This window comes from Theropithecus gelada, chromosome 2, assembly GCF_003255815.1.
Source record: "Theropithecus gelada isolate Dixy chromosome 2, Tgel_1.0, whole genome shotgun sequence".
NCBI classification, from domain to species: Eukaryota; Metazoa; Chordata; class Mammalia; order Primates; family Cercopithecidae; genus Theropithecus; species Theropithecus gelada.
The window spans coordinates 150,293,592-150,309,401 of NC_037669.1; the positions used below are offsets into that span (position 1 = coordinate 150,293,592).

At 38.9% G+C, this 15,810-nt stretch overlaps 1 protein-coding gene across 5 annotated transcripts in view; it reads left to right on the plus strand.

Annotated features, from left to right (window-relative positions):
* TFDP2 (transcription factor Dp-2) overlaps positions 1–15,810 on the plus strand; it is a 196,407-nt gene that overhangs the window by 152,489 nt on the left and 28,108 nt on the right. For 4 of the 5 annotated variants that reach the window (XM_025377601.1, XM_025377604.1, XM_025377602.1 and 1 more), the window contains 2 exons: positions 1,855–1,976; positions 3,406–3,453. In XM_025377601.1, coding sequence (XP_025233386.1) covers positions 1,855–1,976; positions 3,406–3,453 — 170 coding nt within the window. The remainder of the gene's footprint in view (positions 1–1,854; positions 1,977–3,405; positions 3,454–15,810) is intronic. The other variant, XM_025377606.1, reaches the window with a different exon arrangement.

A 15,810-nucleotide genomic window follows, 5' to 3' on the forward strand; every position in this document is an offset into this window, starting at 1 on the left:
ATTGAGAGGTACAGACACATTTTCTGTTTTTATGTTTTCGCACGAGGCAAACTTCTGAGTGCCTTATTTAATACCCTTGGTGTGTTGTACATAATCAGAACTCTCCAGACATCTGTCAGTATTATTAACTTTTGTTTTTATTTTTGTAACTACAGAATGAACTTACTAAAACTATTTCATAAACAATTGTAGGTACTAACATCTTCCTAGCCCCAAACTAACATAGTCAAACATAAACAGAAGCTAGCTAAGATTCTTAAATACTTGGTAAATGAATACATGTTGACTAGACTTTAATAACTAGGTCTGAACTATTTTTATGCTTCAGAGGTTATTGTTTGACTCCTTCAAATGCAAATGAAGAGCTTGAAATGCTTATTAATCCTTCCCTTTAGTTATATATGGAGCAAGTTAGCAATGAATTTAATGATTCACCCTGGCTGCAGAAACATGTTTCATTTGGTCAGGGAGATAAAAATTAATTAGCATTTTGTCTTGCATAAGGCAGTAGAATAGAACTATTTCTCTTGTTTGAGGACTTATTCAATTACATGTAGTCCCTGTAGATATTTTTCTCTCTGAGTTGGGACTTAAAACTTACTATCATGAACACTTTCAAAACTTTACAAAAATAGAACTATATACCCAACAGTTGCTTCAATAATTATCCAATAGGGTCCAATCATGTTTCATTAATATCCCCATTCACTGGAGCGTGCCTCTTCCCCTTTTTTTACATGAAAATATTTCTAAAGCTATTACTAGGCTGCTAGGTTTTTTGTATTAATTATTATAAATGTCTTTGGGAAGAACATGTTTTGTTTTTTAACCAGTGAAAATTTTAAGACCTGGAAAGGAATTTGGTAACACATATAAGGTACCTTTCTAAAAAAGTCTTTAGGGGTTCCATTAATCCCCTTTCTGGAGTCTAGCCTTAGGAAATAGAAATTAAGGGTGAGGTCTTTGTACAAAAATGTTTATCACAGCATTCTTTATAATAGTGAACAATTAAAAATCCATATATATCTAATAGAGAATAATAAATCCACATGGTAGAATGTTTTATGGTCTTTAAAATGTCTTCAAAGAGTATTTAATAACATGAAATACTCTTTTTTTTTTGAGATGGAGTTTTGCTTTTTTTGCCCAGGCTGGAGTGCAATGGTGCCATCTCCGCTCACTGCAACTTCCGCCTTCTGGGTTCAAGCGATTCTCCTGCCTCAGCCTCTTGTGTAGCTGGGATTACAGGCGCACACCACCATACCTGGCTAATTTTGTATTTTTAGTAGAGATGGGTTTTCACCATGTTGGCCAGGCTGGTCTTGAACTCCTGACCTCAGGTGATCCTCCCACCTTGGCCTCCCAAAGTGCTGGGTTTACAGCGCGAGCCACCGCTCCCTGTCCAATACTTTTTTTAAAAAGGATAAAATTGCATCTATATAATTATCCAAGCTGGATAGTATCTTTGTGTATACTGTATGATGGACTGTGGAAGTCTGATTTGCTCTTACCCTGGTTCTAGTAAATCAAGCTGTACTGCAATTCATTTCCTCAGTTTCAAAGAAAGCTTTTCATATTTCTGATTTTTGAAGCATTGTCAGTTCTCTACTTAATCCTTCCAAATTGCCATTCATTTGCTGAAACCTGAATTGTGACCTCATGTCAGTATTCAGGATACTTGTGCATTAAGATCCTAGGATATAAGTAAATCAAAGGCATTGCTTATATTCTTAGATGACTGACATTAAGTACCTTTTATTTCCTCATATGTAGGTTAGCAATCAACATTATTTTCTGCCTGTAGGCTTTTCTTAATAATTAAGAATATCATATTCTTTGTTCCTGACTTTACAGATTATAAGCACACCACAGAGACTAACCAGTTCAGGAAGTGTTCTGATTGGGAGTCCATATACCCCTGCACCAGCAATGGTTACTCAGACACACATAGCAGAAGCTACTGGCTGGGTCCCTGGGTAAGAGTGTTGCAAGTTACTATTTTTAAAACCTTAAAAAAGAAGTTTAGACATTTTTTTCTCACTATCTTGTCTTCTGTTCTTGTTTTATTTTAGTTTAGTTCTTAAAAACAAATGTTTTTCCTTTAAAATCACCTATTTTATTTCACTTTATATCTTAGATATAAATCATCTCTGGAACAACTATTTTTAAACAGAAAAAAACAGTACAATAAATCATAACTGAACGCCGTGACTTTTTAAACTCTGGAATAGGACTACTTTTATTATAACATTTAACTGCTTTGGAAATATAAAAACTATATTTTTATATATTTTTAACTCACATAAAAAAGGAGTTAAATATTAAGTGTTGGCTATACTCAGAATTTCCCCTATGAATTATTTCCTTAAAAACCAGAAAAGGTTAGGAAAAGAGGCCAAATAAATTTTTTTATTAAATTTCCTCTTCTTTTTAAACGCTGAACAATTGAATCAATATCTCTTCTATGTTACTAATTTGTCACTTTTAGTACAAACTTCTATGTGTTTCATCTTTGCCTGTAAAATACTTACACCTTTCTCTACTCTTTATCATTTTAGTACCTCATACTTCCATAAAAGAAAAATAAATAAGATAAATTGCTGAAAATCTCGTTTTGTTACTTGAGATGTTTTGTTACTTTAGAAGTTATTTACATGGTGGAATACTGCATTGGTGATTCTGTCATATGTGAGTTTGAGCAAGCAGATGGTAAATCTTAGTGCAGTAAGAATCTCCTTGCTTCAAGGATATTAAGTGAATTAATAATCCTGGCAAAGTGCTTTAAGATGTATACATATTAATATACATAAATACATGCCTACGCACACGTACAAATACATTAAAGACAGAAGAGTTTTGTATATGCATACTTTTCCATTATCAAATGAGCTGAAATGACAGAATTACCTGTAATCCTATGGGCGTTACTCAATCCTCATGAACATTCTTGTGTAGATCTAAGGTTACCCTGGATTTCTATATAGCCTTGAAAGATTATAACGTGAAAGCCAAGCCTGTGCCAGCAGTGTTGGCCCACTTTGGAAATGACCAGGGTCTGGATATTTTCAGCCCCATTTGTGCTTTATATTGGAGGTGACAGGATTGTCTGGTATAGTCAGTATTTCACAGAGTGAAGAAGATTTTTCTCTGTCTTGTTTGCAGGTCTGCAGTGTTTTCCTCCCTAACTATTCATTGAGCTCTTTTCAACCTATGATTATTATGTTGTGATATCTTGTTCACATGATACAATTAGGATTTATTTTATGTACCTATCTTTTGTATTTGTTAGTTTTAGTCTTCAAATATATTCAATGTATAATTAGACAAGTTATAATAAAGTATTAATGAAATTAAATTGTATTTCTAAGTATGTGTTGTTTTTATGCTATCTTTTTTCCTTTTTAGTGATAGAAAACGGGCTAGAAAATTTATAGACTCTGATTTTTCAGAAAGGTGAGTATAAGTCTAACTATTTTGTTTGGAAGATTCTGCTATATAGAGAGGTTGTTGGCGTTGCGACTACTCTGGTTTAATGCGATGTTTCTCTTCGTGTAACTTCAACTTCTTTCAGTTTTTGCCATTATTTCATTCTGCATCAAGTGCCCCAGTTCACTCATAGTATCTGTATGGTTTCAGTAGAAATTACCCTGTGAGCAGATTGACTATTGGTAGTATGTCCTTTAGTATTACCTCCCCTCTTTCCATCTCGGAAATGAAGAGTTTTATCAAAGTGAATGCTCCACATTACCCTAACATGCCCAAACTTGAACAAGTTTTTCTTTTTTCTTTTTTTTTTTTTTTTTTTTTTTTGAGATGGAATCTTTCTCCGTCACCCAGGCTGGAGTGCAGTGGCACGCTCTTGGTTCACTGCAACCTCTGTCTCCCAGGTTCAAGCGATTCTCCTGCTTCAGCCTCCTGAATAGCTGGGATTACAGGCGCACACCACCATGCCTGGCTAATTTTTGTATTTTTAGTAGAGACGGGGTTTCACCATGTTGGCCAAGCTGGTCTCGAACTCCTGACCTCATGATCCACCTGCCTCAGCCTCCCAAAGTGCTAGTATTACAGGCATGAGCCACCGCACCCGGCTAAGTTTTTCTTAAAACATTTATAAATCATAACAAACTCTCAGTTGTTCTTAAGCAATATGTTGGGCATAAGGAAAGTTCACGTTATCTTAGAATATTAGGACAGTGGCTTCTCCATTCTGACTGCATCAGAATCACTTGTAGTCTGTTAAGTAAAAAATAAATGCCTGCCACGTCAGAAACTCCTACATTTTCTAATTTGCTATCTCTGATTTGCTGTGCCCTGAGAAACTAGATGGCTAAATGTGTTAGAATTCAGTCTAAAATGAAAGTGACTAGGCTCTGAGTGAGAACTGTGGGAATATGTATAAAGGATGTGTGTTTTCTTGCCCTGACACTAGTGCTGTTTCAGTTCCTTGGTGGCTTTTGTTGCTTGCTTCTTGGTCCTAATTGTTTTCAACAGATACAATCACGTCTGAGGAGCTGCCGTACCATAGAAATGAAATGTTCTTTACTCTCTAATGGAAAGTCCTCTTTCCAACTCAAACTGGTCTTTACTGGTGTTTATCCTTGGAAAGGGCAACAGAACAAGTTCTTGCAGATGTATTTAGCAATGTTTAAGGCCTTAAAATGGAACTATTTGTCAGTTATGATGGGTGACACCTCTGCATTGCAAACAGTACAAAAACCAAGATTCTCTTTATTCTCCTTTGTAAGTGAGAATTCTAAAGATCTATAAGTGAGAATACATAAAAGTGTTAGATTAAATGTATTAGTATAGCCATTGGTTCAACTTTGTCTTTCTACATTTGGTTCAGTGGCTTTTTTTCCTAGCATTTTTTTTTTATCATTCTTTAAAAAGTTTTGAATGTAACTTTTCTGCAGTGTATCCCCACCACCCCTCTGTCAAACTGCAAAGATTTGACATGTGTTTTTCTTTATTCCTTGTTCTAAATTAGTAAGATTTAGCACAGTGGTGTTTCATTTTTTTCTTTATGCTTCTTTTTTTTCTTTTTTTTTTTGAGATGGAGTCTTCCTCTCTGTCCCAGGCTGGAGTGCAATGGCTTGATCTCAGCTCACTGCAACCTCTACCTTCTGGGTTCAAGTGATTCTCCTGTCTCAGCCTCCCAAGTAGCTGGGATTACAGACATGCACCACCATGCCCAGCAAGTTTTTGTATTTTTGTAGAAGCAGGCTTTCACCATGTTGGCCAGGCTAGTCTCAAACTCTTGACCTCAAGTGATCTGCCTGCCTTGGCCTCCCAAATTGCTGGGATTACAGGCGTGATCCACTGTGCCCAGCCTCTTTTGTTTTTAAGACATGGTGTCACTCTGTTGCCCAGGCTGGAGTGCAGTAGCGCGATCTCGGCTCACTGCAACCTCTGCCTCCCAAGTAGCTGGGACTACAGGCGTGTGCCACCACGCCCAGCTAATTTTTGTATTTTTAGTAGAGATGGGGTTTCACTATGTTGGCCAGGCTGGTCTTGAACTCCTCACCTCAAGTGATCCACCTGCCTTGGCCTCCCAAAGTGCTGAGATTATAGGCATGAGCCACCACACCTGGCCTTTTTTTTATTTTTTACTTTTTTGCTAATTAAGTCAAGGTTTAATTTTATAAACATGACTGAAATATTTTGTTGATTTAAATATTCTGGTTGACTCTTTTTTTAACAAGAAATGAAACTTTTACTATATATTTTATATAACTCCTTATTTAAATGAAATATGTTTATTGTAATTTATACTTGAAATACAATACTATAAATTTAAGTTGTATATTACTTTTGTAAACCATAAAAAATTTATTGGGAAAATGTCAAGAGATGGTTTGTAGATTCTAGTTACATGCCTGGAAAGAAAGAAAAAAACTTTTTTATTCTTTGGGTGTAATTCTTTTGAATACTTAAAAGGAAATAATTAATAAACTGTAACATGCTTTTCAAACCACAGTATATTAGTGGAGTTTATTTGTTTGTTTGTTTGTTTGTTTTTCAAGATAGAGTCTCGCCCTGTTGTCCAAAATGGAGTGCAGTGGCGCGATCTCTGCTCACTGCAGCCTCCACCTCCTGGGTTCAAGCAGTTCTTTTGCCTCAGCCTCCTGAGTAGCTGGGATTACAAGCACCCACCACCATGCCCAGCTAATTTTTATATTTTTAGTAGAGACAAGTTTCACCATATTGGCCAGCTAGTCTCTAACGCCTGACCTACCTCAGCCTCTCAAAGTACTGAGATTACAGGGGTGAGCCACCGTGCCCAGTCTGTGGTTTTATTTTCTTATTTAGGTTTTAGTTTCTTAATTTAGTTCTTTTGATAAAGAATGCTTCCTCCTGGTTTCTTTGTTTGGTTTATGAATTAATAGAGTGTTTACATCCTGTGGCCAAATATTGATGTTATTTGGAAAGAGAGGGTCTTGGTGTTTGAAAGATCTCAGGCTCTTAAAAAAAATGTGTAAACCCTATATATTTAAGATTTAAATAGAGAGCTTCCAATTTAAGATGATGGACTGGGCTGGGCACGGTGGCTCATGCATGTAATCTTGATACTTTGGGAGGCCGAGGTGGGCAGATTACAAGGTCAGGAGATCGAGACCATCCTGGGTAACACAGTGAAACCTCATCTCTACTAAAAATACAAAAACTAGCCAGGCATGGTGGCACACGCCTGTAATCCCAGCTAGTTGAGAGGCTGAAGCAGGAGAATCACTTGAGCCTGGGAAGCGGAAGTTGCAGTGAGCCGAGATCATGCCACTGCACTCCAGCTTGGGCGATAGAGCGAGACTCCATCGCAAAAAAAAAAAAGATGGACTGATTACTCATGTTTACTCCCTACCTTCCTCATGCCCACTGCTAAGATATTATTGAAATTTTAGTATAAAAAATAATTAAAGTGACCTGGGCACAGTGGTTCACGCCTGTAATCCCAGCACTTTGGGAGGCCAAGGTGGCCATATCACTTGAGGTCAGGAGTTCAAGACCAGCCTAGCCAACCTCATGAAGCCCCATCTCTACTGAAAATACAAAAATTAGTCAGGCATGGTGGCACATGCCTTTAATCCCAGCTACTTAGGAGGCTGAGGTGCAAGAATCGCTTGAACCCAGGAGGCAGAGGTTGCAGTGAGCTGAGTTCGTGCCACTGCACTCCAGCCCCGGCAACCGAGTGAGACTCTGTCTCAAAAAAAAAATAATAATAATCATAATCATAATAATTAAAGTAAATCTGCAAAGGTGCTGTAAAAAATGATAGGGGTACAGATTTCCCAACTGGAAAATGAAGGCTAGTGTTATGATGAAAAGTGAAAGTAGAGAAATCTACATCATACAATATGCGTGGAAGAAGTCAGCATCAGAAATGGTAGCCATTGTACCCTACATTGTCACAGAGAGGCTCCAGGCTTAAAGTTGACTTCTGTAGAAAGCAAGAATGAATTGTTGGAGGAAGTAAGGAGAGTGATTAAATAAAAACTTTGAGCAGCTGGGCCGGCTGAACCATCCCAACCCTTCAAATCCCCTTGTACCTCTTATCCCACCTCCATACACAGAGCAGTTGCACCAAACAGATTTCTCCCCCAGGGCTGAAACTTGGAGAATTGATCCCAGGGAAACAACTGCCTGCCTCAGTTGGGTTTAAGAATTTTAGTATGCCGCCAGGCGCGGTGGCTCACGCCTGTAATCCCAGCACTTTGGGAGGCCAAGGCGGGCAGATCACGAAGTCAGGAGATCGAGACCATCCTGGCTAACACAGTGAAACCCCATCTCTACTAAAAATACAAAAAATTAGCCAGGCGTGGTGGCGGGCGCCTGTAGTCCCAGCTACCTGGGAGGCTGAGGCAGGAGAATCGCTTGAACACAGGAGGCCGGAGGTTGCAGTGAGACAAGACTGCGCCACTGCACTCCAGCCTGGGCGATGGAGCAAGACTCTGTCTCAAAAAAAAAAAAAAAAAAAAAAAAAGAATTTTAGTATGCCCCAGAACAGGTTTTCCTCATACTGGCATTTGTATTTGTGGGGAAGAGAGAGACCAGACTGGCTGTCTGCTTGCCTGCTTAGCAGCAAACACAACCTGAAGTTAAGCTTGTTGCCAGCATGGCCCACTCACATCCACAGAAGTTGTAGTTAACCCTGCACAAGTGAGGAGAACCTTCTTAGGAAAACAAGCCTGCATAGAAGAAGCTCATGTAAACTCTATATGTTGAAAACTTGAATTCAACATTTGTGAATATGAAAGAACAGGACATTTTGGGAAAACTATCATGAAAGAAAAGGAACAAGATGAATAAACAAAAGTTACGACCCAAGAGGATGTAGAACAGTAAGATAAAAAAGAACAATAAAATAAAGTTGTCATTATCACCCTTTGAGAGGTCTGAAGGTTCCTAAGAAGCGATAATACCCATGAAAGAAAAAGAAGATCCTATGGAAAAGAAGCAAGGAAGAAAAACATTCTGTGAAGTTTAAAACATGATTGCCGGCTGGACATGGTGGCTCACGCCTGTAATCCCAGCACTTTGGGAGACTGAGGCAGGCGGATCATCTGAGGTCAGGAGTTCAAGACCATCCTGGCCTACCTGGTGAAACCCTGTCTCTACTAAGAATACAAAATTTAGCTGGGCGTGGTGGCGTGCGCCTGTAACTACTCAGGAGGCTGAGGCAGGAGAATTGCTTGAACCCAGGAGGCGGAGATTGCAGTGAGCCGAGATTGCACCATTGCACTCCAGCCTGGTGACAGAGTGAGACTCCGTCTCAAAAAAAAAAAAAAAAGATTGCTAAAAACAGTTCTTCCAGATATTAAAACACGAAAACAGAATTTTTGTTTTAATGAAATAACTTGGCAGCAGTCTAGTGTGGCTGCAAAGAATAGCTGGGATCATCTTATTTGAAGATATCAGAAATCTACTGAGGCAGTGAGAACTAGAGGGGCTAAAACTAGAGCAGGAAGAACCTCAGAAAGATGAGGGACTTCCACAGTAGCTTTTAGATATGGGATTGTTTGCCGTTTGTGGGCAGGAGCCTGAGAATCTAGGGTTTTGTACAAAATAAAGGAGAAAAATTTTATGATCAGTTGATACAGAAAACACTTGACTTGATTAAACTTTATTCATTATGGTAAGTGTCAAACTAGTAATAGAAGGGAACTTAGTGTGTTAAAGACAATTGGCAAAAACTAACAGCAGGCCAGGCACGGTGGCTCACGCCTAGCATCCCAGCACTTTGGGAGGCCAACACAGGCAATTCTCTTGCTCTCAATAATTCAAGACCAGCCTGAGCAACATGGGAAAACCCCATCTCTAGAAAAAATACAAATACCGCCCCCAGCCGAGAAGAATGTCTTAAAAAAAAAATTAAAAAAATACAGGCCAGGTGCAGTGGCTCATGCCTGTAATCCCAACACTTTGGGAGGCTGAGGTGGGTGGATCACCTGAACTCAGGAGTTCAACACCAGCCTAGGCAACACGGTGGAACCCCGTCTCTACTAAAAATACAAAAAATTAGCCGGGTGTGGCAGGACGCGCCTGTAGGCCCAGCTCTCGGGAGACTGAGGCAGGAGAATCGCTGGAACCTGGAGGCAAAGGCTGCAGTGAGCCGAGATCGCACCACTGTACTCCAGCCTGGGTGACAGAGCGAGACTCTGGCTAAACACACACACACGCGCGCTCTCTGGCTAAACACACACACACACCTGACAGCAAACATTACATTTAGTAGTGAATAAAAAGTTTTCAATTTGGCATAAGAAACAAGGAGGATCCCTAGTTAATCACCACTTCTATTCAGTATTGTAGTGAAAATTCTTGCTAGTGCCGTAAGCCAAGAAACAAAATGGAAAGCCTTAATAAAAGAATTGTAAATGAAGAAATAAAATGGCACCATTTGCAGATGATGTGATTGTATCCCAAGAAAACCCAAAAGAATCTACAGACAAATTATGAGAAAAATGAATTTAGCAAGGTTGCTGGATATAAGGGCATATAAAAATGAACAGAATTTTTTTATTCTAGCAAAAAATACAAACAAGCCAGTAAACATTGAAAAATGTTTATCAGCATTAATCATTAGAAAAATGCAAATGAAAACCACAATGCAATACCACTTTATATCCATCAGAATGGCTACAATGAAAAGGATAGACAGTGCTAAGTTTGGCAAGGATATGAAGCATCTAGAATGCTCATACACTGCTGATGGCAGGTTAAATTGATACAGTCATTTTGGGAGTTAGCAGTATCTGCTGAAGTTGAATATAAATATACCCTGTAACTCATCAATTCGGTTCTTTGCATGTACTCAACAGAAATTTGTGCACACATTCACCAAAAACGTGTACAAGAGAGTTTATAGCAGCACTATTAGCCTCCAACTAGAAACAAACCAAATGCCCATCTGCAGAATGGATGAATGAATTGCAATGTAGTCATACAATGAAATGAATGAAATACAGTCACATGAAAAGTGTGATGAATCTCTTAAATAGTGTCAGATACAAAAGGATACATACTATATGATTTTAATTTAAAGTTCAAAATAGGTAAAACTATAATAGAAGTCATGGTAACAGATATTCTTGAGGTGTTGGGTTTGGGTGGAACTATAACTAGAAAGAGACACTTAACACAGATGGTTTGTGTACTTTTCTTTATGTGTTATATATGTCAATGAAAATTTACATTTAAAAACTCAGGGAGAAGTTAAACACTGTAGCCAGGTAAGTCTCAACATCTAGACTGTAAGCCACTAGATGATGGGACAGGACTACATAAGAAGAAAAGGAAAGTTTTCTTCCTTATGTTGTGGGCTCCTGCAGGGTTTTCCTACCCATCTTTTATAGACTAAGCTCAATCACAATAATCAGTTTTACAGCAGTGATTTCAACCCTGTCAAATTTTTCTTTGAGACAGAGTCTTGCTGTGTTGCCCAAGCTGGAATGCAGTGGTGCCATCTTGGCTCACTGCAACCTCTGCCGCCTGGGCTCAAGCGATTCTTGTGCCTCAGCCTCCGTAGTAGCTGGGATTACAAGCACATGCCACCACACCTGGCTAAGTTTTTTTTGTGTGTGTGTATATAGATATATATTTTTATATATATATATTTATATGTGTGTATATATATATTTTTTGAGATGGAGTTTCCCTCTTGTTGCCCAAGCTGGAGTGCAATGGTGCAATCTCGGCTCACTGCAACCTCTGCCTCCCGGGTTCAAGCAATTCTCCTGCCTCAGCCTCCCAAGTAGCTGGGATTACAGGTGTATACCACCACACCCAGCTAATTTTTTGTATTTTTAGTAGAGACGGGGTTTCACCATGTTAGCCAGGCTGGTCTCAAACTCCTGACCTCAGGTGATCCGCCCACCTCAGCCTCGCAAAGTGCTGGGCTTACAGGCATGAGTCACTGCACCCGGCTTTTGTATTTTTAGTAGAGTCAGGGTTTCACCACGTTGCCCAAGCTGGTTTTGAACTCCTGACTTCTGCTCACCTCAGCCTCCCAAAGTGCTGGTGTTACAGGTGTGAGCCACCATGCCCAGCCCAGGATCCGTTTCTATATAAAATACTTTATAATGTTTCTTTTATTACCTAAATGAAATTATAGGTAAAAATATAACTTACCTATATGCTTAAATTTTTTTTTAAGTCTAATGTCTTAAGTATATAGAAAGGAAAAACAAAAGGAGAGTAGTCCTAAGCAGAAATAACATAGATGTGGTTGGTATACTGTTAGTGGTCCAGAACTCTTTGTTCCTAGTCCACGTTACAGAAATTGAAGTCCAGACACCTTTATAGCAATTTGATGTTGATTTAAGCACGATGGATAGAAATTTTGATGAAATTTTTGTTAAAATTTAAATTTTATCTATTTAAAATTTCTGAGTTTTAAAATTTAGCTAGAATTTTAGCTCTGTCGGCCGGGCATGGTGGCTTACACCTGTAACCCCAGTACTTTGGGAGGCCGAGGCGGGCGGATCACCGGAGATCAGAAGTTCAAGACCAGCCTGGCCAACATGGTGAAACCCCATCTCTACAAAAATTAGCCTGGCATGATGGTGTTGGCAGGTGCTTGTAATTCTGGTTACTCGGGAGACTGAGCCAGGATAATTGCTTGAACCTGGGAGGCAGACATTGCAGTGAGCAGAGATTGCGCCATTGCACTCCAGCCTGGGCAACAGAGCCAGTCTCTGTCTCAAAAAAAAAAGGAAAGAAAGAAAGAAAAGAATGTTAGCACTGTCAAACTAACATGGTAAGCTCTCTGTGGTACAAACAGTTCACTAGTGATGCACAGGAGGACCATATTACAGCATGTGACTATTTTTCCGCAGCTTTGTCGATATATAATTTGTATACTATACAATTCATTCATTCAAAATGTACAACTCATTGGCTAGGCATATTAACAGAATTGTGCAACCATCACAACAATCAATTTTAGAACATTTTCATCACCCCTGAGAAAAAAACCTGGCACCCTTTAGCTATAACCTCCCAAACCCCTCATCCCTCCCACTCTTAGACAACCACTACTCTACTTTCTGTCTGTAGATTTGCCTATTCGGAATATTTCATATAAATGGAAACATACAATATGTGGTCCTTTATGACTGGCTTCTTTCAGTAAGCATGTTTTTAAGGTTTATCCATGTTGTGACATAGACATTCCTTTTTATTCCTAAATAATATTCTATTGTATGAATGTGCCACATTTTACTTATTTGTGCACTAATTGATGGACAATTGGGTTGTTTTCACTTTTTGCCTATTATGAATGATGCTGCTGTGAACATTTGTTAGGGTTTTGTATGGATGTAAGTTTTCATTTCCCTTGGGTGTATACCTAGGAGTGGAATTGCTGGGTCATACAGTTACTCTTTGTTTATCCCTTTTGAGTATGGCTAGACTGTTTTCCAAAGTGGCTGTACCGTTTTACATTCCCATAAGCCATGTATGAGTATTCCAGTTTCTCCACGTTTTTGCTACCACTTCTTGTGAAATGGTACCTCATTAAAAAAAATTAACTCAAAGCATTTTGATTTGCATTCTTTGTATATCCTAGATAGAAATCCCTTATTAAATATGTGATTTGCAGAGTTTTTCTCCTATCTGTGAATTGACCTTTCACATTCTTTTTTTTTTTTTTTTTTTTGAGACGGAGTCTCGCTCTGTCACCCAGGCTGGAGTGCAGTGGCCGGATCTCAGCTCACTGCAAGCTCCGCCTCCCGGGTTCATGCCATTCTCCGGCCTCAGCCTCCCGAGTAGCTGGGACTACAGGCGCCCGCCACCTCGCCCGGCTATTTTTTGTATTTCTTAGTAGAGACGGGGTTTCACTGTGTTAGCCAGGATGGTCTTGATCTCCTGACCTCGTGATCCGCCCATCTCGGCCTCCCAAAGTGCTGGGATTACAGGCTTGAGCCACCGCGCCCGGCTGACCTTTCACATTCTTAATGGTGACTTTTGAGGCACAAATGTTTTTGATTTTGATGTTTAATTTATTTATTTTTTTCTTGTGTTACTTATGCTTTTGGTGTCATATATCTAAAATATCTTTGCCTAATCCAAGGTCACAAAGACTTAACATCTATGTTTTCTTCTAAGTGTTTGATAGGTTTAGCTCCTACATTTAGGTCTTTGCTTCGAGTTAATTTTTATTAAGGTTACTTTATCAAATGTAACCCAGAAGCATACAGAAAATCTATGAAGAAAAAATAGGTGGGGTTTATTTTTTATTTTTTTTTTTGAGACAGCATCTTGCTCTGTCACCTAAGCTGAAGTGCAGTGGCTCAACTATGGCTCACTACAGCCTCAACCACCTAGGCACAAGCAATCCTTCTGCGTCAGCCTCCTGAGTGCTGGCATACACCACCACACCTGGCTAATTTTTACATTTTTGGTAGAGATGAGGTCTCACTGTTGCCCAGGCTGGTCTTGAACTGCTGGGCTCAGGCAATCTGCCTGCCTCGGCTTCCCAAAGTGCTTAGATCATAGGCGTGAGCCACTGTGCTTGGCCAGAATAGGGATTTTTGACATTTATTTTTATAACATTTTTACACTTACTTTAATTTTTCAAACAAGCCTGGGTTTATTATTTAAAATTATTAGCTAAATTAGAAAAGTAAACTTTTATTTTAATCCTCATTTTCTAATGGTGATATAAGCATCCTGAACTATTTTTTTCAAGAAAAAGCATACCTTTTCTGAAGGTGGCAGCAGTAGTAGTTAACCAGATGTGACAATGGAAGTAATTTAAAGAATGAAGAACAGGCTACTCTGGGCACATTACCTATGGGGTAGTCCTGCTCCACAAGGAGCAATGTAAAAAAAAAAAAAAAAGAACAGTAAAATGAATACAATAGAGTTTGTATTAGTTTTGCTCAGAAACATGACCCCCTCTCATATTGAACTTGGTTTTGTAGCCATAATTGATGATGAAATACGTAACATAATGCATAAACTACAGCATCTTATTTGCAGAAATATATGGCTAATGAAGCCATGAAATCAAAACTTAAGCATAAAAGACAGCAAAACAAGTCAGTTCAAGAGCAAAAGAACTATGGAGAAATAATAAATTGTTGGGCAACTGTCACCACTATCCATCTCCAGAACTTTTTCATCATCCTGTATTGAAACTCTGTCCCCATGAAGCAACAACACTACATTTCCCACTCTCCCACAGTCCCTCTGTTCTACTTTCTATGATTTTGACTATAATTTGATTTCATATAAGTGAAATCATACAATATCTTTTTTTTTTTTTTTTTTGAGACAGAGTCTCGCTCTGTCACCAGGCGTGTACAGTGGCGTGATCTTGGCTCACTACAACCTCCGCCTCCCAGGTTCAAGTGATTCTCCTGCCTCAGCCTCCCAAGTAGCTGAGACTACAGGCACGCACCACGACGCCAGCTAATTTTTGTATTTTTAGTAAGCGGGGTTTCACCACATTGGCCAGGATGGTCTTGATCTCTTGACCTTGTGATCGATCTGCCTGCCTCAGCCTCCCAAAGTGCTGAGATTACAGTTGTGAGCCACCATGCCCAGGCAATATTTATCTTCTTATGTCTGGCTTATGTCACTTATGTCTTCACGGTTCATCTGTAGTGTAGCATATATTAGAATTTTATTCCTTTTTAAGGCTGAATGTATTTCATTATATGTAAATACCACATTTTATCTGTTTATCCATTGGTGGGCAGTTGAGTTGCTTCCACATTTTAACTCTTGTGAATAATGGTGCTATGAACATGGGTGTACAAATATCTGTTGAGTTCCTGCTTTCAGATTCATCTGGGTATATACCCAGAAGTGGAATTACTGGATCATATGGTAATTCTATGTTTACTTTTTTGAGAAATTGCCGTATTGTTTTCCACAGTGGCTGTATCATTTTGTATTTCCACCAGCAGTGTATAATGGATGCAGTTTCTCTACATCCTCTCTAACACTTTCTCATTTTCAGTTTTTGTTTTTTTAATAGCCATTCTAATGGGTATGAAGTAGCATCTCATTATGGTTTTGATTTACATTTCTCTAATAATGAGTGATGTTGAACATCTTTTCATGTACTTTTTGGCCATTTGTATATCTTCTTTGGATAAATGACTATTAAGTCTTTTGGCCTTTTTTTTTTTCTTCTTGAGACAGAGTCTCACTCCCAGGCTGGAGTGCAGTGGCATGGACTGCAACCTCCGCCTCCCAGGTTCAAGTGATTCTCATGCCACAGCCTCCCGTGTAGCTGGGATTACAGATGTGTACCACCACGCCCACCTTTTTTTTTTTTTTTTTTTTTTTTTTTTTTTTTTTTTTTTG